This window comes from Talaromyces marneffei, chromosome 1 (genome assembly GCF_009556855.1).
Source record: "Talaromyces marneffei chromosome 1, complete sequence".
NCBI classification, from domain to species: domain Eukaryota; kingdom Fungi; phylum Ascomycota; class Eurotiomycetes; order Eurotiales; family Trichocomaceae; genus Talaromyces; species Talaromyces marneffei.
In genome coordinates this window covers 1,768,016-1,790,395 of record NC_072348.1, presented here as the reverse complement: position 1 = coordinate 1,790,395, position 22,380 = coordinate 1,768,016, and the positions used below count along the sequence as shown (strand labels likewise).

Here is a 22,380-nt window from a genome sequence, read left to right as displayed (position 1 = left end):
AATTTCATCTTTCCCGCTCTTCGCAGTCCCCCAGGCTTTCCCTCGTACATACACAAAGAAACCATACAATTCGGCCGTTGAGCCAGATCTCGTTGTCAATATGAGGTACATACACGATTGTTTAGCACAGTCTTTGCAATTGTCTAAATTGCTAACTCATCAACAGCAGCCCTATCTCCTCCGAGACCATCAGCGGTGTTCTCGTCCCTTCAGCCCTCCTGATCGCCGGAACCTTCTTCGTCAAGCAGGAATGGGTTCCCTACGCAGTCGCCGCTGCAGCCGTTCTATCTGCTTTTAGAATTCTCACAGCTCGTACGTGATAAATGTCCGCTTCAGGGTCTTCAATCTCACTATTATGGAGATTCGCGAAACTAACTATGTTCTTCCTTATCAGGTCCCCGAAAGGTGCTCGATCCCAAGGAGTTCCAAGACTTTTTGCTCAAAGAAAAGAACCATATCTCCCACAACGTCACCATCTACCGATTCGCTCTTCCCCGTGCAACCGATATCCTGGGTCTCCCAATTGGTCAACACATCTCCCTCCAGGCCCAGATTGCCGGCAACCCAACCCCTGTCGTTCGCTCCTACACTCCTATCTCCTCCGATCATGAAGCCGGCTACTTTGACCTTTTGGTCAAGACCTACCCCCAGGGTAACATCTCCAAGTATCTGGATGACTTGAAGGTCGGTCAGACCATGAAGGTCCGTGGCCCTAAGGGCGCCATGGTTTACACCCCGAACATGAATCGCCACATTGGTATGATCGCCGGTGGTACTGGTATTACCCCTATGCTCCAGATCATCAAAGCTGTTATCCGCGGCAGGCCTAGAAACGGTGGCAACGACACTACCAAGATGGATCTCATTTTCGCCAACGTCAACCCCGATGATATTCTTCTCAAGGATGAATTGGACAAGTTGGCCGCCGAGGATGACCTATTCAACATCTACTATGTTTTGAACAACCCGCCAGAGGGATGGAATGGTGGTGTTGGCTTCGTCACTGCTGATATGATCAAGGTGCGTGATTTATGCGCTGTTAACATACCGAAGAGGCATCAACTAACTTTGGCCATAGGAGCATCTCCCCGCCCCTGCTGATGACATTAAGATCTTGCTCTGTGGACCACCCCCCATGATTGCTGCCATGAAGAAGTCTACCGAAGCTCTCGGATACAAGAAGGCCAGCCCTGTCAGCAAGCTCCACGACCAGGTCTTTGCTTTCTAAATGCGTTGTCGAATGGCTATTTATGACAACGACCGCATCCTCCAGTACATTCCTTCCGCCTGAGCGGGGGTATGTTTCCCATTTATTCATCATGTGTGATGATCGCCAAGTTCATGCAAAAGAACACGAGGCTATGACCAGGATGATAACCTGTATCTCCACTTGCCATTTAGTTCATGCGTTTGTAAAGATATCCACTTTGTTGCACTATTCTAGGTCTCAAAACAAGAAGGATTGATAAAGATAGAGAGAAGGAAATATTAATTATTGATGAAGAAATACAAAATATACATCGCTTGCACAATCATCTCTGAAGCTCATCCTTGAAGCTCAACGAGCCCATCCACCATTCCCAGGAATTTTTCACGATACTCCTCAGCCGTCGTGGTGATAGACATCGGACCATTGCGCCCAATAACGTTAAACGTCTGTATAACACCAGTCATAGCCTGCACCTGCAGTTTATGCTTTGCCCAAAAGAAATCCAATAACACAGCCCTATATTTCCATTTACCGTCTGTTGATAGCGCGCCTTCTCGCCACTCACTTTTTCGATCTGTTGGCGTTCGAGTATGCAGATGAGCTGGATATCGAACCAGAAACAAAGAGTAGTCCACAATGTTAACTGATCCGAGGAACTTCGTACCTTCCTCGTGTGTTTTCCTGAATGTCGAGTACTGCTGTTTCGTGATTCGTATTTTATCTTTGAATTCGTTGAATAAGCGTGACATGGTCTCTTCACTGGTCAGTGGATCCGGGAGGAGGTCTCGTTCTGGATAGAAGTAATCCACGGGCTGGAGGTCGTATGTCTCCCATTTATCAGGCCCTCTTGCATCGTCGTCTTTGTCGCATAGTATATTTTCCATGATGACATGGTGTGACGGAGTGCACTGACATAGTGTACCGATTGCAGGGTATGCCGTGCCTAGGAAATCCGTTATTCGAACGAGGAGCGAGTCTGGATTGGATTTTGAGTAGTCGCAATATGGCTGTAGGAAGTCCTCTTGAAAGAAAGAATGCTCTGAGCGTCGTGGTAAACTTTTGATTAGAAATTTTGAATTCGCGGTTTTAAAGAACGTCTACAGAAATGTTGTTAGTCTTACAGATTTCCGAGCTCGCAATATCTGAGGTGTATTACCATACCGAGCCAGAATAACCCAAATCACCCATAGGTTGTATGCCATCTCCGTCTACCTTTTTCCTATCACACACAAATGAATCAATATAGTCCACTTCGTCGATATTCCATACTTCGTTCCGAAGGCTCTTGACTAGTTGCGCCGATATTCGGACGAGGCGTATCTGCCAGATGGAGAGGAAAGCGATTATTGAGGTCAGCACATTGTATCTCCTGGTGCCGGTCTGATCATCTTGTTCGCGTAAAAGGGCTCGGTGGATAGAACGGCTTATCGCCGTCTGCCTTTTGTTGGCCATGATCGCGGGTGATCTTCAATACACCAAGGCATGTCTGACTATCGTATCCTCCTCTTCCGATAGATACGATCTTGAAGGTAGACCAAGTCGTGAATCTCGTGTCGTGCCTGATATGACGTCACGGATGTTGAAGAATAATTTCCCAAATAGGAAACTACAATTAACCGGCTCACGTGACCTCCCCTCTACGTTCACCGCCTTGTGACCTAAAGCTTTCTCTTGGCGGCAGTTTGGGTGACTCTGATCGGACAAAAAAAATAAAAAGAAAGGCGCCCCTCTTCTTCCTCTCGCTCTCTCTACTGTGACTCAGTCAAGTCTTGCGCCGCTTAATGGGCCGCCATCTGCTAAGCGGGGCCTGGGTACTCTCAAATAATTTTATGCTTCTAAAGCCCTCCCTCAATTGCTCCTCTATTACTCATATATCTCTTCATTCACGATATTTTTTGACGTCGCCGGTCAATCGTTCCTTGTCTACTTTTCGTTTACCTCGTCGACAAGCTACATACAGCACCATGGCAGCACCATCACAGGCCCTCGCTGAGGGCCAGTCTATTCCTTCCATTGAAGGGTTGACTTTACATTCGACCAACGAGCAGTCCAAGTTCCCCGGCTGTTATCCGTCCCTGAACCCCGTCGACATCTACCGTGAACACATCTCCGAGAAATTGGCGGAGGTAACTGGTATCGATCCGCAAATGATATACACCAAGCTGGCATGGACAAACAGTCTTGACAAGGGTGACTTGAATCTCCCAGTCGCCGCTTTACAGATCAAGGGAAAGAAGCCCCAGGACCTTGCCGTCGAGTTGGCAGAAAAGTTCCCCGAATCAGACTTGGTGGAGAAGCCGACTACGTTTGGCGTCCATCTTCAGTTCTTCTTCAAGCCAGGACCTCTCACCAAGACGGTCATCAGCCGAATCCTTGAGAACAAATCCACATACGGAACCAATGGTAACTTGGGTCTTCGAGACCCCTCCGACCCATCCAAGGGAAAGAAGAAGGTGATTGTCGAGTTTTCGTCGCCGAATATCGCCAAACCATTCCATGCTGGTCACTTGCGTAGTACGATCATCGGAGGTTTCATTGCAAACCTATTCACAATCACCGGATGGGAGGTTATCAGAATGAACTATCTTGGTGACTGGGGAAAGCAGTACGGTCTTCTTGCCAACGGTTTCGAACGATACGGTAGCGAAGAAGCTCTTCTCAAGGATCCCATCAACCATTTGTTCGATGTCTACGTCAAGATCAACAAGGATATGGCAGTGCAAGAAGGCCCCATCAAGGAGCTGCGGGAAACAATCAAACAAAAAAAGGAGAAGAATGAGGATGTCTCTGCTGAAGAAGCCGAGCTCTCAAAGTTGGTCGACGCTAGTGACGATGAAAAGGCCCGTCGCTACTTCAAGAGCATGGAAGACGGTGATCCAAAGGCGCTCGCTCTGTGGAAACGGTTCCGTGATTTGAGTATCGAAAAATATAAACAGATCTACGCTCGTCTCAATATCGACTTTGACGTCTATTCCGGTGAATCCCAAGTCTTGCCTGAGAGTCTCAAGAAAGCTTATGAAACCATGGAAAAATCCGGTGTATCTGAAAAGTCAGAGGGCGCCGTGATCGTTGACTTCACGAAGCACAAATTCAAGAAGCTCGGTAAGGCCATCGTTATTCGAAAGGACGGCACCCCTCTATACCTTACCCGAGACATTGGCGCTATTGTAGAACGTCATGACAAATACCAATTCGACAAGATGATCTATGTTGTTGCAAACCAGCAAGATTTGCACTTGGCCCAACTTTTCAAGGTCACGGAGTTGATGGGCCACAAGGACATTGCCGACAAATGCCATCATATTAACTTCGGTATGGTGCGAGGAATGAGTACCCGAAAGGGAACAGTGAAGTTCTTGGATGATATTTTGCGCGACGTTGCGGATAAGATGCACGAGGTCATGAAGAGAAATGAGGACAAATACGTGCAAGTGGACGACCCTCTCGCAACCTCGGACACCCTCGGTATTACTGCCGTTATGGTGCAGGACATGTCTGGAAAGCGGTAAGTATTGCTTCATCTGGTTCACACTGAATTTCCCACTAATACTCTGTAGTGTCAACGGTTATGACTTTAACCTCGAAGCCATGACTTCCTTTGAGGGTGACACAGGCCCCTACCTACAATATGCCCATGCTCGTCTCTCCTCTATCATCCGCAAGGCCGAAATAAATCCCGAAGATCTACCCAAGGCCGATCTTTCAATCCTCACTGAACAGCACGCCATTGATCTTGCGCGATACTTGGCTCAATGGCCGGATGTGGTCCTCAACACCGTTAAGACCCTCGAACCTACTACGGTCCTTACATATCTGTTCCGTATGACACATATGCTCAGCTCGAGTTACGACATTTTGCGTATCGTTGGCCGAGAGGAGAAGGTCGCCTTGGCGCGTATGGCTTTGTATGCCTCGGCGCGACAAGTGCTTTACAACGGTATGAAGTTGTTGGGACTGAATCCTGTTGAACGGTGCGTATCTAAACATCCCCCTTCTTTCACTTCACACTCGGCTGACATTTGATAAATAGAATGTAAAAAAAAAGAACACAAAATGAGGCAACAAGACGGTTTACATTTATGTTAGATTCCCAAGGGTCGGATTTATGATCATGTATCGGAGGTCTTCACAGGTTAGCATGATGCAATGATCTTGTATTCACAACTCGTAATAAAAATGCATACATTTAATTATCACGCAAGTGTTGATTACCATTTAAGCTACGAAACCGAGACAACTGTAATTTGCAACTTATCGAGCCTCTTGCCTGATGGCTATTGTAGGGCTAGGGCCAGTTGTCTTAGCACTAGCCCGAGATCAATCCAGATGGATAATTGCTCCCTTGTTTGCTTGGCATCCTGATCCCTACTAAGGAATGCTTGACTATGACCCATGACTCGGATCTCGGCCTATTCTGCGCTCTCTTGTCCATAAAGACCAAGGGCAAATCGGAGATCAGGTCCATCTAGGTTATGCACGAGTCGATCATTGATCTAGTCATCTGCCCACATATATCTTAGTGTCGATCCAGCTTTGTAATGCGTCATGGAGGATCGGTGGACGGAAGATCGGTGAAAGTTTGCCGTGTGACCGAAGACCCGGTTCGATCTTAGGGCCGAGAGGAGACATATCACATACATGCCCTCATCGTCATTGAATACGCGGATATCCACATAAATGGAGATGTTGAGGTAATTATAACCGGAAAACTCGGCGCTCGTGAGCATTACGGTACAGGTTTCAAAATCGAACTGGTACTTCAAAGAAAAGGATGTAATCCGTTGCCCAGTCGCAGCATATATGCAAGAATGGATGGTGGAATGCTCTCAGAAAGAGGTAGGATATACTTTTGATTAATGCCTGCTCCACCCACTGAAGCTCTGCTGGGCTCCTCTTTTGTGCATAGGGTTTTATTTAGTCTACGCTAGTTGCTCTCCGGAGTTCAATATATGTAGTAGGCGTGTAACGTGCAGTCAGCCACATCAAGCTCATCACCAAGCGAACTCGACGTCATATTTGGTCTGACATCTTCATTATATTAAACCCTAGCCATCTTATTCACAATGATTGGATGCCACAGCGGAGCGCTTTCCAGTGCCGAAATTTTGGGGTGGATAGATATACCCCAGGGTATTACCCGATTTGGGATTAGGGCTACCGCGCGGCGAGGACGGATATCCTACTAGCGATTCTACGGAAGCGACATATAAAGGTTGCTGCTAGGCCCGTCATATATGCGTTGTATTTTCTTGTGGTTACCTAGTTGAGAACACTGAATGGATTAGATAGGCAAAAATAAAGGCTTCCAGGAGCAGTCTATCCATAAGAGAGGGGAGACAGTCATTCAGAAAAGAAAGACACACACAGCGAACTTCAACATGGGATTGGTGGCACCAACGCCTTCATCGCGCTTTATCACTACCTTGGAACGCAAATATGGACGAAATGTATTGCCTAACATGTTCGATGTAAAGGCAAAAGAGGCTTCGCCACGGCCATACGCATACGTCTTGAAGACGCCGAACCCATCAGACGGCTTTGACGAAGTCACATATCCCATGATTGCAAATGCAGTAAACAGAGCGTCGTGGTGGCTTGTTAACGAAGTCGGATTGGCCGAGGGAGAGGTCTTTGGCTACATGGGGCCGTCGGATTTGAGGTATCTGGTTCTTATCCTTGCGTCGGCGAAGACTGGTAGAAAGGTAGGCCCAGATTATACATATGAGGTCGATCATGCAATGAATAATCATTATACTAACATTCGTGAATAAATATAGATAATGCTACCGTCCTTAAGAAACACTGTCTCGGCGCAGAAAATTCTCTTCCAACGGACAAACGTCAGCATCGTCCTATACGGAGGCGAATTGAAAAAGAATCTTCAACCGTTATTCGACGCCCTTCCCGAGATTAAAACGAGAGAAGTGCTTAGCTACAAAGAGCTTCTCGATTCAACCGTAGTGCCTCACTATAAAGCCCGAGAAATCACGGATGAGAATTCCAATGAACCAATGTTCTTTCTACACACCTCAGGAACATCCGGTACGTAATATATCCTTTCATGGCTTAAACGAGACTGATTAGGTATATGATACCAGGTAATCCCAAACCGGTTGGGCAAAGTCCGGCATTTTGGCTCGCCACTAGTTCATTTCTCGATGTTCCGGAGGATGGTGGTGACACTCACAACACTATACATTTATTAACAAACACCATTTTGTTACAGTTCTTTCCGCTATTTCATGTATGTTCCAACTCATGCGTGCTACCTCCAAGGTAATTTTGTTAGCTAATTGACGGAATACAGATGGGAGGCCTATTTTTCTTCCTACTAACAGCAATCCTGGATTCGTCTGTTGTCGTCAATCACACAGCAGCAGCAATCACAGCCGAGCATGTGATCGACATCATAAACCAAGGACTTGCAACATCCCTAGCCGCAGCAGATTCAATTCTTACAGATCTATCCCGAACCAAAGAGGGTCTGGAAGCCCTATCAAAGATGGACAAAGTTATCTACGTAGGAGGCCCCTTGTCCTCCCGAACAGGTAGCATCATCGCTCCACGAGTGAAGAATCTGTCCAGTGCTATTGGACTAACTGAAAATGCACTTTTGCATTGCACTGTATTGAGAGGGACCAAATATTGGGATTGTCTTAGATTCAACACCCGTGTCGGTTATCGATTTGATGAGGTCTCCACGGGTGTTTATGAACTGGTTATTTCTTTGAGTCCTAAACATAGGATGTTTCATCCAGTTGCCTTGATTTTTCCGGACATTGAAGAGTACCGTACGAAGGACCTGTATGCTCGTATTCCGGAGATTGATAACTGTTACCGGTACCAAGGCCGACGAGATGATCTGATCGTTCTGTCGAATGGAGAAAAGATTAACCCCGTTCCGCTAGAGAATATTGTTGCGAGTCATCCAATTGTGAAGAATGCCTTGTTTGTTGGAGAGCACCAATTCTTGCCTTCATTGCTCATCGAACCCAGGGAGGGATATGCAGTCAACAACGAAGAAGAATCGCGTGAGATGACAGAGAAACTATGGGGCATAATCAGCGAAGCAAACCTGCAGGCACCACGATTCTCGCGCGTGCCAAAGTCATTGGTGTATATCCTCAAACCAACGGAGACATTCGCCCGAAGCGGGAAGATGACTGTCCAACGCCAACTCACGGTTCTCAAATTCGCCGCTCAGATCGATGCACTCTACTCATCAGCTGGAGAAGGTCTGTTGAGTGAGGGATTAGAGTTGACGGATCCATCGAGCCCCGAAGCAATAAAATCTTTCGCTAAGAAACTCTACGTTCAAATCCTGGATTCCGATGAATGCGCGCGTATAGTAGGCGACCATGACAACGTTTTTGATCTGGGCATGGATTCGCTACAAGTTACAATTGCAGTGCAGAAATTGAAGGCTGCACTTAGAGCGCAGAATCTCAATGTCGATAGCAGCAAAATCGGGCCGCATTTTTTCTATACTTCTCCATCCAGCAATCAACTTGCTCAGGCCATTGATCAGCTTATCAATGGGGTGAAAAAAGAAGGTACCGCCGAGGTTCACAGCAAAGAAAACGACCGAAAAACTTATATGCAGGCTATGATTGACAAGTACAAGGTCGGCTTTGACGTTGAACTTGCCCTCAAAAAGACACGCGCAGATAGCCTAACTGTTGTGCTCACTGGGTCGACGGGCTCCTTGGGAAGCTATCTTCTACATTCCTTGATTGAGAATCCCCGTATAGCCAAGATCATTTGTCTCAATCGTTCGGCAGATGCTCAAAAGAGACAGACAGCACAGAACAAACACAAGGATTTGCTTACACCATGGGAATCGTCAGATGCACAATCAAATCCAGTGGAATTCTTGACAGCAGACTTGTCGAAGCCCGACTTGGGCCTCGGAGAGGAGACATACAATCAACTTTTGGGGAGTATCGATGCAATCATTCACAATGCTTGGAAAGTTGATTTCAATCACACCGTCGAGTCCTTTGAGAAGGGGCACATTGCCGGTACGCGCCATCTGGTAGATCTGAGCAGGAAGTGTACATACAGAGCCCCGATATTGTTCATATCAAGTATCTCTACAGCCCTGAACTGGGCCCAAAAGAATCCCGGACAAAGCGTCCCAGAATCAATCATTGACGACCTCGACAGCCCCGAGTTCTTTGGGTACGGAGAATCCAAATACATCTCCGAAAGATTAATTGAGGCTCACAGCTCCTCTTCGGGATTTACCTCTTCTGTCTTGAGAGTAGGTCAGATCGCAGGACCCGTCTTATCTACAGCCGGTATTTGGAATTTGCAGGAATGGTTTCCTAGTTTACTGGCTAGTTCGAAGCATTTGGGTTTACTTCCGGAATCTTTGGGCACGATCAATAGTATCAGTTGGGTACCGGTTGATATTCTAGCGAGGATCATTGTGCAGCTTCTAAGTCAGACGTATGATACTGAAGCAGACAAAAGTGTCTTGAAAGTATACAATCTGGTGAACCCAAAAATCGTGTCTTGGTCTGCTCTCCTGGGCACAGCTCAAAATGGTCTTGGTGGACCTGAGAAAATCCGCATTGTACCACTGGCCGAATGGGTGGAAGCCTTGGAGCGCAGTGCACAGGATAATCATGGGTTTGTGGTTGAGAGTAACCCTGCTATTAAATTACTTGGATTCTGGAGGGCTATCTCAGAGAAGAGAGAACAATCCCTAACCAATAAGCCGACAGAAGCCATTGGTAATGCCAGTGACGAAAAGGGACTAACAGATGAACAGAAAGTTCAAGGTGTGCAGCAGATCAAGTCCGGCAGAATAAATGTATGGATGAAGCAATGGATGAGAAAATTGCTTAGTTGGAAAGATACATCAAACAAAACTCGACAGGCCATGTTTGATGAGCCGTTAAAGTCTAATGGCCATGTTAATGGTGAGAATGAATCACAAGATGAGTATGAGGTCACAACTCTTCTGAAAGACAGTTCAGAGGCATCCAACTTACGTGCTGTTTCGTCCGATTGGATGAAGATATGGTTGAAGCAGTGGGCTTTTTGAAAGACAGTTTGACGAACATGTATGTATTTGAATTTAAGTGATAGTATTATTGACAAGCAAACATTTAGGTTATGTGCTCAATATAGTAAAGTGTGTAACATCTATCGAAAAGCGCGTCTAAGTACATGGACAGAAGACAGAAGCAAATGTTGGAGTACGATATTCCTGCCTATTTAGGAAATTACTGGGGGGGGGGGGGGGTTAGGGCTAAGCTCTTCCGACAGTTTCCCGCTATCTTAGTTCTTGTTATCACAATATACGTACTTATTACCCGTGGCAATCATTGCAATCTAGAGATCGAAATATTTTGGACCAATAAATACGTAGTAACCATTTCAGCTAGTTAGTTAACATTAGTAGTTAACTTATGTGGTTAACTAGTGATGTATGTAATAGTAGTCTATGCGGACGGACATTATCGGCTAACTATCCCTTGCGTCTGATGGCTGCAGATGTGAGCACATGATGGGGCTTGATTGGCATCACTACTCTGACCGCCCTTTTGATGATGATAGCACAATACGAATTGCCCAAGGTATCATGATGCTGTAGGCCAATCAGGATACATATTTCGAATCCAGATATGACAATTGGAGTAGGACGGTTGCAGTTACAACGATCGAGCGGCGATTCGGATGCCAGAGGAATGGCCACGATTTTGAGATCTAACTATACGAGCCTTGGAAGCGATCCTCGTGCGCGATCTTACTCGGCTTTTGGTGCGATTTATTTAATGCATTGTCATGAAGAGTTGTGAACAAACCTCTTAATGCATGTCATGTTGTGTCATCTGTGGAGAAATGATCGTAGTATCGGCTATCCACCTCAAGTCGAGGTGAGCCACCAACGACAAAGTCAAGCCTGGCTGGTTCTCAAAATGCTTCCACTAATTTATTTCTTCGAGAACGAGATGATAAACAATCCTAATGTATAAACTGTGTCGGTGTCATTGAACAGTTGACCGTACACCCTTGTCATCGTTGGGAAGAGAATGGAAATACTGCAACCAGTCAGTCAAAGTGTATGACAGCCGCCTCACTTTTTCAACGCACTGTACGTGCCTGCATGATTGTATCAGACAAATGTGCGACCTCAACAACCTTCATGTACGTAGTGAGTCGCGGTTGTCCCAGCATGCTAACGGACAACGGGCCAGACGGCAGCCATTGCTTGTCATGAATATTTGCCGCACGACAGCTGGCCAGTCACACCACAGTAAAAGCGAATCTACAAGGCCAGCTGGCGGATTTCAAAGTCGCCCCGATGCTGAGATTCATGTGACCGACCTGTCATAAATGGCAGCGACTCGATGAGCGGCTCCGTGTCTTGCTTTCAAGTTGCGGGAGCAGCCTCTGTACGAAAGCGAACCGGAGTGATATCGTTCAACGAACGCAAGATTAAGATGGAAGATCGTCGGCGATTCGGAGGCTCAATGGAATCAAGGTCTCATCAGACAAACGTGTATGCACGAGCTACCGCCCTTATCAATGATCTGGCAGCAAGCGGGAGGCAAGTGGCAAACATTGGGCTTTTACATGTTGTCCACGATTGTCTAGCCTTGGTCTTTCTGTCGCCGATGGTGACGTGGAAGTCAAAAGAATAGTCATTGGAAACAAAAGAAAATATTGATCTCGTGACTTTCACGGTTGCGCGGAGACAGCCGAGGCATCAACTCAGCGACGTGCCTTCCAATTGGGGATTGATATCAATCTTCCGTCGCTTACCTTTCTTCAATCGCCATCAGAGAATCAAACGGCCTCATTAATTTCTCCAGTCCATGCGTGGTCATCAATCGTCAATACTGCAAACACCACCAGCTATTGTTCGATGCGGACATTCTTGTTGATTTCTCTCGGTGCCCGAAATGAGGAGGGGGCTATCACAATGGGGGTTGTTTCTGATGCGCAGTGCATGGCAAGACATCACTTGACTCAAGGGGCCAGTTTAAGGAGTCCCTTTTAAGTTTCTCCAGTGACCAAAAGATAACGATCCGGGGCAAATCAAGTTTCTTGAATTTGAGGACTATCGAATTGCTCTTTTAGGGGCCAGCAGATTGGCTTCAAGGTCAACCCTTTCTACCGAAGGAACGGATTAAAGTGAAATAGCTATGCAATTGCTGGCGATGGGAAGCTTGGGATCTGATTGATCAGGAAGAATCCCGTCATTCGTCATTAAGTGCTGCATCATGATATCAGAGTATAGCTTATGACACTAGCACGATACTTTCAATAGTACCCGCTAGACCATCACTAACAAGGTTGAAACAACTTGCATGTATTGCTAATCGGTTTGTTTACAGGTCGGCATTGAAAAAAGGAGGCTGAAGGCTAGGGTCAGCCCTACCCGAATGATTTAGAACTCCTCCTGGTTTCGGCCCATGATACGTACTGCGACTATGTACGTACATTATCGCCTAACGCGATGTGAAAGTAGATGCTTCTAAGCGCACAGGCAGAACCGAAGAAAATTTTTCTTCTCTAAGCTTCCAGAAGATTGGTGGTCCACAATGGTGGATAGCTGTACGTGCTACGATCCATCCCGCATGGTTTGAAAATTGAGGCCCAATGACTCATTTCAAGATGAGTGGGGACGAAGCGACAGAACGAAATTTTTATTTCTTTTTTTACTGGACTAGTAGTCACATCGAATCTATTGGTGTAATGTGACGTCAGCATTGGATGAGTTCGGAGACATGTTGCATTTTGGCTGTCAGGAACAGGCGTCAACGAACCCAAACCAAACCAAAAGAAAAGAGAGAGAAAAAAAAACAAACCAAAACAAACCAAAACGACTGGAGATGAGACGGGAGCAGCCGCAATAGAATCCATGGCTGCCTGAGTGGATATCCCGAGGTTTGTCCCATAGATCGCTTACTATCGATCATTATCAACTAGGAAAAAAATAAATAAAACATCTTATCGGGAGACTTGAATAAATTTTGATTCAATTCATCTGATCGTCCCGAATCATTCATTACTCCCAGGATTAATACCGTCATAGGATACGGAGCACAATACACTTCCATACTACATAATACACTTCCATACCATGGAGTACGTATCAACCAATGGTTAAGGACGCAAATAGCTTCATGACAATGCAGTGATTATTATCATAAATCCATAAATCCATAATCTGTATTGTTTATGGCTGGCTTGTCAAGCTGATTAGAAGCGACCGTAGGATAATAACCCACTGAGATATTTAGCCCTCAAGGGGGGAAAAAACGCTCTCATATGCAGGGATGACCGCTGTTAATGCCATCATTGGGCTGCAAATAGCGGTCCAACACGTCTTGACGGCTATGAATTGGGCAGCCAACCAGCGTTAAAGTGTCCGTCTTTGCCGGGTCCGAATCCTCTGTGTAATTTACAATTTTCCGTTGAGAGATTTATTATGTTATTTCTTTTATTCCTTCCCTTGACCTGAGTTCCTGTTCAGAACGAAAAAAGGGTCCAGTCATTGTATTTGATTTTTATTGAATCTCTTATCGAGGCGTTACATCTAATAGATTTAATTGGCGCAAGTATATTCCATGTCACGCGTGATCTTACCGTGTTACCGTACGATCTTACCGATAAGAGCCGTATTGGGTATAATGATCTGGCATTCCCACCGACGATAAGACGATTTGATCAGACAAAACACACAAACACAAAACACAAATACAAAATGTCCATTCATAAAATAATTCATTGCTCAGATAGTTCAAAGTCATGTCATGTATGTTTGTCCGTGTAACACGAATCCGTGGTTCTTCCCCCAACAGCAGACAGGGAACCTCCATGTTCTAAGAAGTAGATAAACAACAAACTCGACGTTTCAGAATAACTTCTCGAGAGTACTCTGGTAAACTTCTAGCGTGACCATGATGACTATGGCTGGCCCCATTCTGGCACCGTTCCGAAAATACCCTCCCGCACGAACCATTCATCCATCGTCTCGCTCTCCGTACTCCGGACATACATACCAATGCTTTATGCCTTGGTAAGGTATATTACAAGAGTAGTGCAGCCCAACGCATTACATACTGACTCACTCAACCCAATCAGTGTGCCACTGCTCTACGTAGGAGCAGAGAACAGAGCGAAGATGAAACAACAATCATTCTTGATTAATTGATTTTAGAAGTTCCTCTCATCGACAAATAGGACCCTCAGGGTTGAGTCTGTTCCGCGATACGCCTTTTGTCTTGAAGATCAGGCAAGAAAACCGAAGTTTAAAAAAAAATCTCAAGTACAGTGGCGCCGTAAGGTGGTACAAATAGTTACCTACTCTTTTGAATCCGTTACGACTCCCCGCTGGCCTCAGACGTTTTTGAATTTTCTCAAGGATTTCATCTTGCAGCAAACCAATGCACGCCGTGGCCTATCACGGGTCGGGCACCACAAAGGACGGCAACTTATCCTGCGTCTCATCTCCACCCTTCCTTCCCATACAACAAAAAACTTCCAACGACTCCCGCCTTTTCTTCTCCATCTTCCTCGCCCTCACTCGCTCCCCGTCAAGGACCGGCCGTTCGTCAGTGTCTGCCTGTTAGTATTGCCATAATACTAACGATTTTACCTTTGCCCAACACCGAACCCACTATCCCTGTTCTCGTCTGGCATACTACACCATCGTTGCCTAACCTGACCTGGCCTGACCTGACCTGACCCGGGCTCGTTTCGTCTCGTCTTGTCACGACTTCGTTTCTCTCCCTCTTCCTTCCACTGCACTGTTTCGTCGTCTTGTCTGCCTGCCCGGTCCCCACTCCTGCACACTCTGTTGTCTGCCTGCCAATTTATTTTTATTATTCTTCTCTGATCTACTTTCCCTTTCAACCCCCCTCCCCTCTGAACCCGTCAGGAAACTGGGATACTTGCATCTCGTCGAAATCAGTCTTGGCCTCTCAGCCTCATCTTGCCTCCTACTCTGTCCGTTCTACCCGTCTGTCCGTCCACGATCGACTTTTTTTCCTCCTCGACCTTTTTGACTTAATTGCCCCATCTGTCGCTGTCACCGTCTCTGCTGCTACACCTACTACTGCTGTTACTTCTGTTGACTGACGTGCGCTGGCTTGCCCCTCCGTCAATAATTTTCTGACTGCAGCGCAACACACCTGCACCCAGTTAGAGCAAAGTGTGCTCTCTTGCCGACCTGTCTTACCACGTCTGCTACGGCGATTCTTATTTCTTCTTCTCTATTCTCTCCACTCGATCCCCACTGTCGACTGTGTCAGTCTGCCAGATCACCCAACCCGTCGACCGCCTATTACGTCTCCTACGCGGCTGACAATCGGCACTGCCCATTCACAGCTTGCCAGACAAACCGACTGTCCACCGTTGACTCACCTTCGCTGCAGCGCTTCACCGTTTCGAGTGAATAGCTGCCTGCTTCAGATTATACCAGTCTCATAGTCTACCGCGCCGCCAGTTTTTCGATGGAGCAAGATTCGACTACTGTGGATATAGATTACCAATACAGAACCACTGCCGGTCGTTAACAATTTCTCTATTCGGATCACTGATCAACGGGCCCAGACACTGCCAGGGTTTCGCCCAAGGTTGACTCACTGACCACATTGGGTAGAAGACAGGTGTCGCTGCTGGCAAAAGGAAGACGTTCGATTGGGTAGGCCCCAAGGCCAAAGAATTGGCCCTTCGTTGCCTGCACCCACACACACTGTGTGAATAAAAGCCCTCGGGGTCCGCCGCTGCTCTTATCATCATGGCCAAAAAAGTTACACAGATACCCTCTGCAGCTTATATTGAAGACTATGATGAACAGGCAGGCGACGTGGTTGACGGAACACGCCAAAGCGCAAACATTGCTGCCAAGCGATCCAAGTCCGACATAAGACCTGGTGAACTTACACATCTTGACTTTGCCAGTGACTCTGGCTATTCCAGCCGTACTGCTACAACTGGTACCAGTGGACAGTCCCGCTCGAGTGGCAGACCTGGAGCCGGGCCTTCAACGGTAAGCACTGCAGCCCATTCTCGGGCAACTGGGCCACCTCCACCTCCGCCGCCACCACAACAACACCGTGTCAAGGAAAGCCGAAGGGAAAAAGGGAAACAACGTGAAGAGAAACGAGTATCTGCCGACATGGTTCACATGGAACGCCAGCGACTTGCCAATGGCATGGGAGCTCCCGTCAGGTCTCCTTCAAAATCTAACCGTCGCGAAAGCGTGTCTCAGCAACACCAACAGGAAGTATGTTGGGACTGTTTGAACGGCTATCACAATGTCCATGGAATTCATCCCACGGCCCCTATGGATCCTCGGACAGCCTACCCCTCGTACTACTATGCACAGGCTCCTCCGGTGCAAAATATCCCACCTCCGTCTCCGCAGTCTACGCAATTCGGATACCCATACGGCCCTGATGTTATGATTGCACAATCTCGTCAACGACGACCTAGTCGCTCTGCCACTTACCATTCCGACACTAGGCCTATGAGTTACCACAGTGGGATGCAAGAACCGGGATATAACCCTGGCGCTCTACAAATGAGCCAATATGAACAGCGACCACCATCCACTTACTCCGGGTATTATGCCCAACCAGCAACGCCGCGTCAGCAATACTATGCTGAACCGGATGCTCCTTACCAGGCCATCTATGAGCGTTCTCGCACATCTTCCATGTCCAGGCCACAAGAGCGAGTCCGGAGAGGCTCCATTTACGGTCGACCAGCATTGGACCAGATCACGCCGAAGGCTTCTTATGAAGAAGGATCGTTCTTGGAACGTCAAACTTCCAGGGAACATCGTCCTCGCCGAATGTCGCAATCGCAGCGACGGCAGGAAACTTACGATGAAGACGAGGATTTCTATCGCATGCCACCGCCTCCACCTCCCAAACCCAAGGTCATCCAGCCAAAAGTCCATCAGCCAAAGGTCAATCCACCCAAGATTATCCAGAAGCGACCCGACCTTACTCACAAACCAGCAACCACTGGAAGTATGCCACCCCCGACAAACCGTCGTATGTCGCATTCACGAGACTCCTGGGACATGAACGAGTTGATGGAGGCTCTACCGCACCAACAAATTCGCAAAATCTCTGCAGCTCCCGAACGTAGCCGAAGCATGAAAGCGAGAAGGACATCCTACAACGAGTCGGACTCTGGCCATCAGATTGCTGTTGAAGATTCTCGCCGTCGACGTACGCTGTACCGTGAAGAGGAACCTAGCATCCAAGACATTCGCGAAGTTCGTGAACAAGTTCGTGACCGTCCTGCACCGGTCTCCGAAATGGAACAGAAACATCGTAGCGCCGAAGAATACCAAGCATCTAAATCTGGAAGGACCGGGGTTCCTCTTACGGAAGACGCCTTACGAATGAAGGCCAAGATTGCCCAACGTGTTGATAGTGATAGTGGTAGCCAGAAGACTCGATCCAATAGCAGCCGAGGCAGCGACGCCCGTACACGGGATGGTAGCGGCGTCGGCTCGAGGGTTGATGATGATGGCGGTTTCACTATGACCATGAATGGGATGACCATCGGCTTCACTTCTGAGTCGGTTAACGGAAAGAGGATCCACGTGCGGACAAACGACCACGGTTCTATTGGCCTGAATATTGAAGGTCGCCGACCGAAACGGTACATCATGCCCGCGGGTTCTGAATATACAAGCACTAGCAGCAGAAAGGAAATCGAAGATGGCCGGCGAGCCAGAGAAGACCGACGATCTGATCGGGCTTCTCGGCGATCCAGCCGTTCGACCTACAGCGGTCGCTTTGATTAATTGAAGCTTGCAACGTGATTGTGCTTTAGATCCACGGATAGAACAAGTATATGGGACGGTTACAAACCGGCGTGGAAAGGGGGATATAAAAACGGACTGGGAGGTATTTTGGATTTTGTTTGATCTAGCGCTCTACTCAAAAGCAACGGATTTGAAAAGTTTGGGATCTTTTTTTTCATATTTTTTGGGTCTGGCTTTTCGAAAAGGAGACAAGGACAAAAGTATCTGAGATCTTCACACTGGGAGGAATTGTTTTGGTTTTTGCTCCTGCTTCATTTTCGTTCAAGATGGTTTTGTTTTGTGTCCAGCAATGGCTTAAAATCTTCTCATGGTGGTACGACCTGTACGATGTAACGACCCTCAAAACAAACGTGTCTCCGCCGTTGATGTTGATGTTTTATGTTTGGCTTTCATCGCATATATCATGTTTATTTTCATTTGACGCCTGTATGACCCTTATGATGATGTTGATGATTTTTGATCTCATGATTTCACTACAATATTGCATTGCATTGTCACTTTTTTTCTCTCTAATCTACACTTTTGCGTATTGATTATTCCCTCCCCCGTTATTGCTATTAAACTCTGCATTGCGTGTCACTCAACGTTATACCCCCTTGCAGTCTGACTCGATTTCTGCATTTAACATGGCTGTATATTTGTCTTTTGATGATCGGCGACCACCATATTCATACAATTTATGCGGTTTACTTTCGATTACCACTATGCGCCGACTTGTAAAATGAGCTTTTGCTTGTGGGATTTACAAGAGTTTCAACAGCGCGCGTTTTTGCCTCTCTGTACATCAGATACTATGTCCATCTTGTCATGCTTTCAACACATGTACTTTGCAATAATGAAGAGAAAGAAGTAGATTCGCATCAGTCCTTCCTCTAGAAATCAGTTCTCTACGGAGCGCCCTGTACTCTTGTGGTGGCAGATCCTTGATCCACCATCTATCTAATCTAAGCTCCCGCGCTCGCCCACGAGCGGGCTCGATTTGGGGTCCACACACCTTAACCTAAAATAGTGGCACGTGATCTGTCACTGTGGAACCAAATTCTGATGACATAAGCGCCGTTGCCCAGGACAACGCTCGGACCCAAAACAATGTGCGTAGCCCTCGTCCCCAGCCTCCTCTCATTCTAGCATGTTTTTTGGTCAACCACCGCAATTTCTGTGCTGGCGATTTGCATGACTTGGACGAAGCTACTGAGTATCACCTTTTGCTGATTTTACAGTTGAGTATTTACTTGTTAATTTCTCTAGCATCATCACGTTGACACTTTTCTTTGCTTTATCGTTACGCCCGCATTCCAAATCAAACGTCGAACCGTTATCCACATTCCTGGCAATCATTTAACCGTTATCTCACTTCTATTTCGATAGAGAAGAATCAGAACGAAGCGGGGATAGTGGAGGGGGTGAACTGAACGGCGTTGGATTGACAGTGAGTCCCTCATTTTGAGAAGACAACGTCGATACAACGTACTGATAGTTGCCATTCAAAGATATACCATCGTGAGCCTCAGACTCTGAATCAATCAACATGCCTCCATATATCGTCCCCGAATCGTCAGTCGACAACGGCGTCTCCGATGGCACAAAAACTCTCGTCGCCAGAGCATCAACCCAAACCGCTGTCGCAGGAGGGAAAGGAACCATAGACCCCGATCACATCAACATGCAAGGAATACTTGCCCTCTTCGCAATCCTTGGCGCAACTTTTGTCATAGCAACAATCTGGTTCTTTTTCTGGGCTAAGAATGGTGGTTGTGTGTTTCGGAAAGGCGATTGGGACGACTATAAGTCCACGGTTTTGCGTCGAAAGGGTCCCGATGGTCGTACATTGTCGAATGCCACCACGAGCACGAACCTGGGTGGTGGTACTGTGCGCGGATATGATGATGATGACGGTCTCACGTACACGGATATGACGGAAACGGCGACTGAGATTACCGATGAGAAATCAGTGGCACAAGGTGGCTGGAAGAAGAATAAGAAGAATTTCAAGGAGACGGCAAAGGAGAAGTTGTTGCGAAGAGCCAAAGCAGAGAAATGGGAAGGCGAGGCTGATGACGATATGCGTGCTTACCGCTCAGAGAAACCTGCTCGTGTCGGTGGTCTGAATCGGGAAGCTGAAGGCACATATTATGGAACAGAATACACGCCCAGTTCTCCACCTACCGCATACACAGAGAGCGAGGTATACCATGCACCACCGCCAGAAGACGACCGCCGCCGTCGCGACACCCGTAACATATCTGGATTCTCCTTCACAGCTGGTAATGAAGACATCATCAGCCAAGCGACGGAGGAACACCTCATCCGCGACCCAGCACAAACCCGCCGAGAAGCTCGTCGTCAACGCCGGGAGCGTGAAGAGCATCGATCTCGTCAGAATAGTCCTCGCAAGCAGCAACCATCGAATAATCGCACATCTATGCCTGGCGGATACACGGAGCCATTGGATTTCTCGTCTCGTGGTACAAACTCTGAGTACCAGTATTCAACCGTTGATACGGAGGATGACCTGGGTACGAGGAGCTATCATCATCCTATCCCGGGATTGAGTAAGGGTTATCGTCGGGACAGAGACGGCGGTGGACGTCGAAGACGCGATAGTTTGAGTGATAGTGAATAGTCCTTACTTTGTTGACATGTTTCATTCTGTGTTTATACCTTTTTTTTCATGGGCCCCGGATTTATGTATGGTATATGATTTCACGAGGTACATTTGTTTTCAGTTTAGCATGTTATGAGTACTCCCGAATCGATCAATCTCTGTCCACTCCGTTGCCTTTCTATGCCATATTATTATTCATTCTCGTGGTTCCTGAGAGAGACTATGTAGATATATCTTGTCGTCAATGTGACTGTGGTCAGCCGTATAATGATTTGAGCTTCGGAACCAATGAGCGGGGGACAGTTGAGCATAGCTCCGCAACTTCCTGAATAATTATCCCTCACTCTACAAACTCGAAAATAACTCCCCTCTTCTACAATACCCCTTATACAACCAACAAATCTCCCCCAGGGGCTTCGGTATATGACACATTAAGGAATGGTCATCTAGTCACAACCTAGCAAACCGCCAACCCATTGAGACAGAGCTTCCAGCACAATGCCATCATCATCACCAACCGTGTCCTCACCCAGCACAAGCAGCAAAGCGCCCCCTTCACAACAATCTTCTACTACCACTACTCCTCAAACCGAAAAGAGTTATGCAATCGATATAATCCCTACGCCAGTTGCACAGACGTACTCCCATGTTCATCCAACAATACTCCTAGCATTGTACTCGCTCCGATTCTCTTCGCTGGTATCCGATCCGGTCTCGACGCTATCGAGCGATTTACCTCTTTATACTGGTTTGCAGGTCGCGTATGTGATTACTTGTCTACCGCAAGCCGGATCCTCGCATCAACATCATAGCCATGGAGAAGCGGGGCCAGGGGAAGTCGCAGATGTGAAAAAGACGCCCTCATCATCGGGAAAGAGGAAGCGACACGCAGCAAGTAGTAAATCGGATACTATATCTCAAAAACTGACCGTTCGTAAATCCTGTTCTCCTTGTTTGAAGCTCATTCTAACTGATCGAATTAGGCGGCATTCATTGCCCTAACATTAACCTTCCTCCCCGGCACACCCGTTCTATCTCTCCTTCTCATCCTCTTCGGCGCCCCGTTTACGACGCATACCGCGCATACAGTCCTATGTGCCGCGCACATGGCACTCCTGACCGTAACGCCGCTGGTATACGTCCACGGTGTCGACGGTAACATCTGGAAACAGGTTTGGGCATTTACGCGGCCCGCCGATGCCGTTTGGGGTGGTGCTTTGGGCGCCTGTGTGGGTGCTTGGTTGGGCGCTGTTCCGATTCCGTTGGATTGGTACGTCTTCCCCCTGTTAAATTGGTTTTCTTGTTTGCTGACTTGTTTGGGTGTGCTGCAGGGATCGTCCGTGGCAGGCTTATCCTATTACCATTCTGACGGGAGCGTACATTGGTTTTGCAGTTGGTCAGTTGGTCGGGAGGAGTCCTTTGCTGTATGGGAAGAGGATACAGTTTGATTAGATCCAAGCCGGGAAACAAGTCGTGGTTTGGTAATGGCATATGTAATATGATTATTATATAGTAGAAATCCCCAGCGGGAAGAATGGTAGTGCCAGGTTTATTCGAAGCTTGCTAAGTAAGCATCCTGAGTCGATGGACACGGTACGTCAAGTCTACATAGTCGTGATGGTGGTCACATTCAGAGAATGAAAAAAAGAGAAATAAATACAGGTCATCCAGGTCAATACCAAGGCTCATTCATTCATTGATCGAGGTCCTGCTAAACCCATTGATACCAAGAGAATAATGAAAAGTAGTAATAAT

At 47.1% G+C, this 22,380-nt stretch overlaps 7 protein-coding genes across 7 annotated transcripts; 6 read left to right on the top strand and 1 right to left on the bottom strand.

Annotated features, from left to right (window-relative positions):
• Positions 1-100: 100 nt before the first annotated feature.
• EYB26_000667 (uncharacterized protein) lies at positions 101-1,228 on the top strand (the record flags this gene model as incomplete). Its single annotated transcript, XM_054259983.1, has 4 exons — positions 101-105; positions 167-312; positions 395-1,020; positions 1,079-1,228. 4 exons carry the CDS (start codon positions 101-103, stop codon positions 1,226-1,228), a joined length of 927 nt encoding a protein of 308 aa, XP_054115958.1.
• Positions 1,229-1,545: 317 nt separating this feature from the next.
• On the bottom strand, positions 1,546-2,662 carry EYB26_000666 (uncharacterized protein; the record flags this gene model as incomplete). The annotated part of the gene is made up of 2 exons (XM_054259982.1): positions 1,546-2,307; positions 2,372-2,662. 2 exons carry the CDS (start codon positions 2,660-2,662, stop codon positions 1,546-1,548), a joined length of 1,053 nt encoding a protein of 350 aa, XP_054115957.1.
• A 512-nt stretch (positions 2,663-3,174) lies between these two features.
• Positions 3,175-5,247, top strand: EYB26_000665 (uncharacterized protein; the record flags this gene model as incomplete). The annotated part of the gene is made up of 3 exons (XM_054259981.1): positions 3,175-4,715; positions 4,768-5,181; positions 5,241-5,247. The coding sequence occupies 3 exons, from the start codon at positions 3,175-3,177 to the stop codon at positions 5,245-5,247; spliced, it is 1,962 nt and encodes a 653-aa protein (XP_054115956.1).
• Positions 5,248-6,588: 1,341 nt separating this feature from the next.
• EYB26_000664 (uncharacterized protein) lies at positions 6,589-10,262 on the top strand (the record flags this gene model as incomplete). Its single annotated transcript, XM_054259980.1, has 4 exons — positions 6,589-6,912; positions 6,988-7,252; positions 7,309-7,454; positions 7,518-10,262. The coding sequence occupies 4 exons, from the start codon at positions 6,589-6,591 to the stop codon at positions 10,260-10,262; spliced, it is 3,480 nt and encodes a 1,159-aa protein (XP_054115955.1).
• Positions 10,263-15,971: 5,709 nt separating this feature from the next.
• Positions 15,972-17,999, top strand: EYB26_000663 (uncharacterized protein; the record flags this gene model as incomplete). Its single annotated transcript, XM_054259979.1, has 1 exon — positions 15,972-17,999. One exon carries the CDS (start codon positions 15,972-15,974, stop codon positions 17,997-17,999), a length of 2,028 nt encoding a protein of 675 aa, XP_054115954.1.
• A 1,549-nt stretch (positions 18,000-19,548) lies between these two features.
• EYB26_000662 (uncharacterized protein) lies at positions 19,549-20,643 on the top strand (the record flags this gene model as incomplete). Its single annotated transcript, XM_054259978.1, has 1 exon — positions 19,549-20,643. One exon carries the CDS (start codon positions 19,549-19,551, stop codon positions 20,641-20,643), a length of 1,095 nt encoding a protein of 364 aa, XP_054115953.1.
• A 480-nt stretch (positions 20,644-21,123) lies between these two features.
• On the top strand, positions 21,124-22,077 carry EYB26_000661 (uncharacterized protein; the record flags this gene model as incomplete). The annotated part of the gene is made up of 3 exons (XM_054259977.1): positions 21,124-21,555; positions 21,609-21,895; positions 21,957-22,077. 3 exons carry the CDS (start codon positions 21,124-21,126, stop codon positions 22,075-22,077), a joined length of 840 nt encoding a protein of 279 aa, XP_054115952.1.
• Positions 22,078-22,380: the final 303 nt, after the last annotated feature.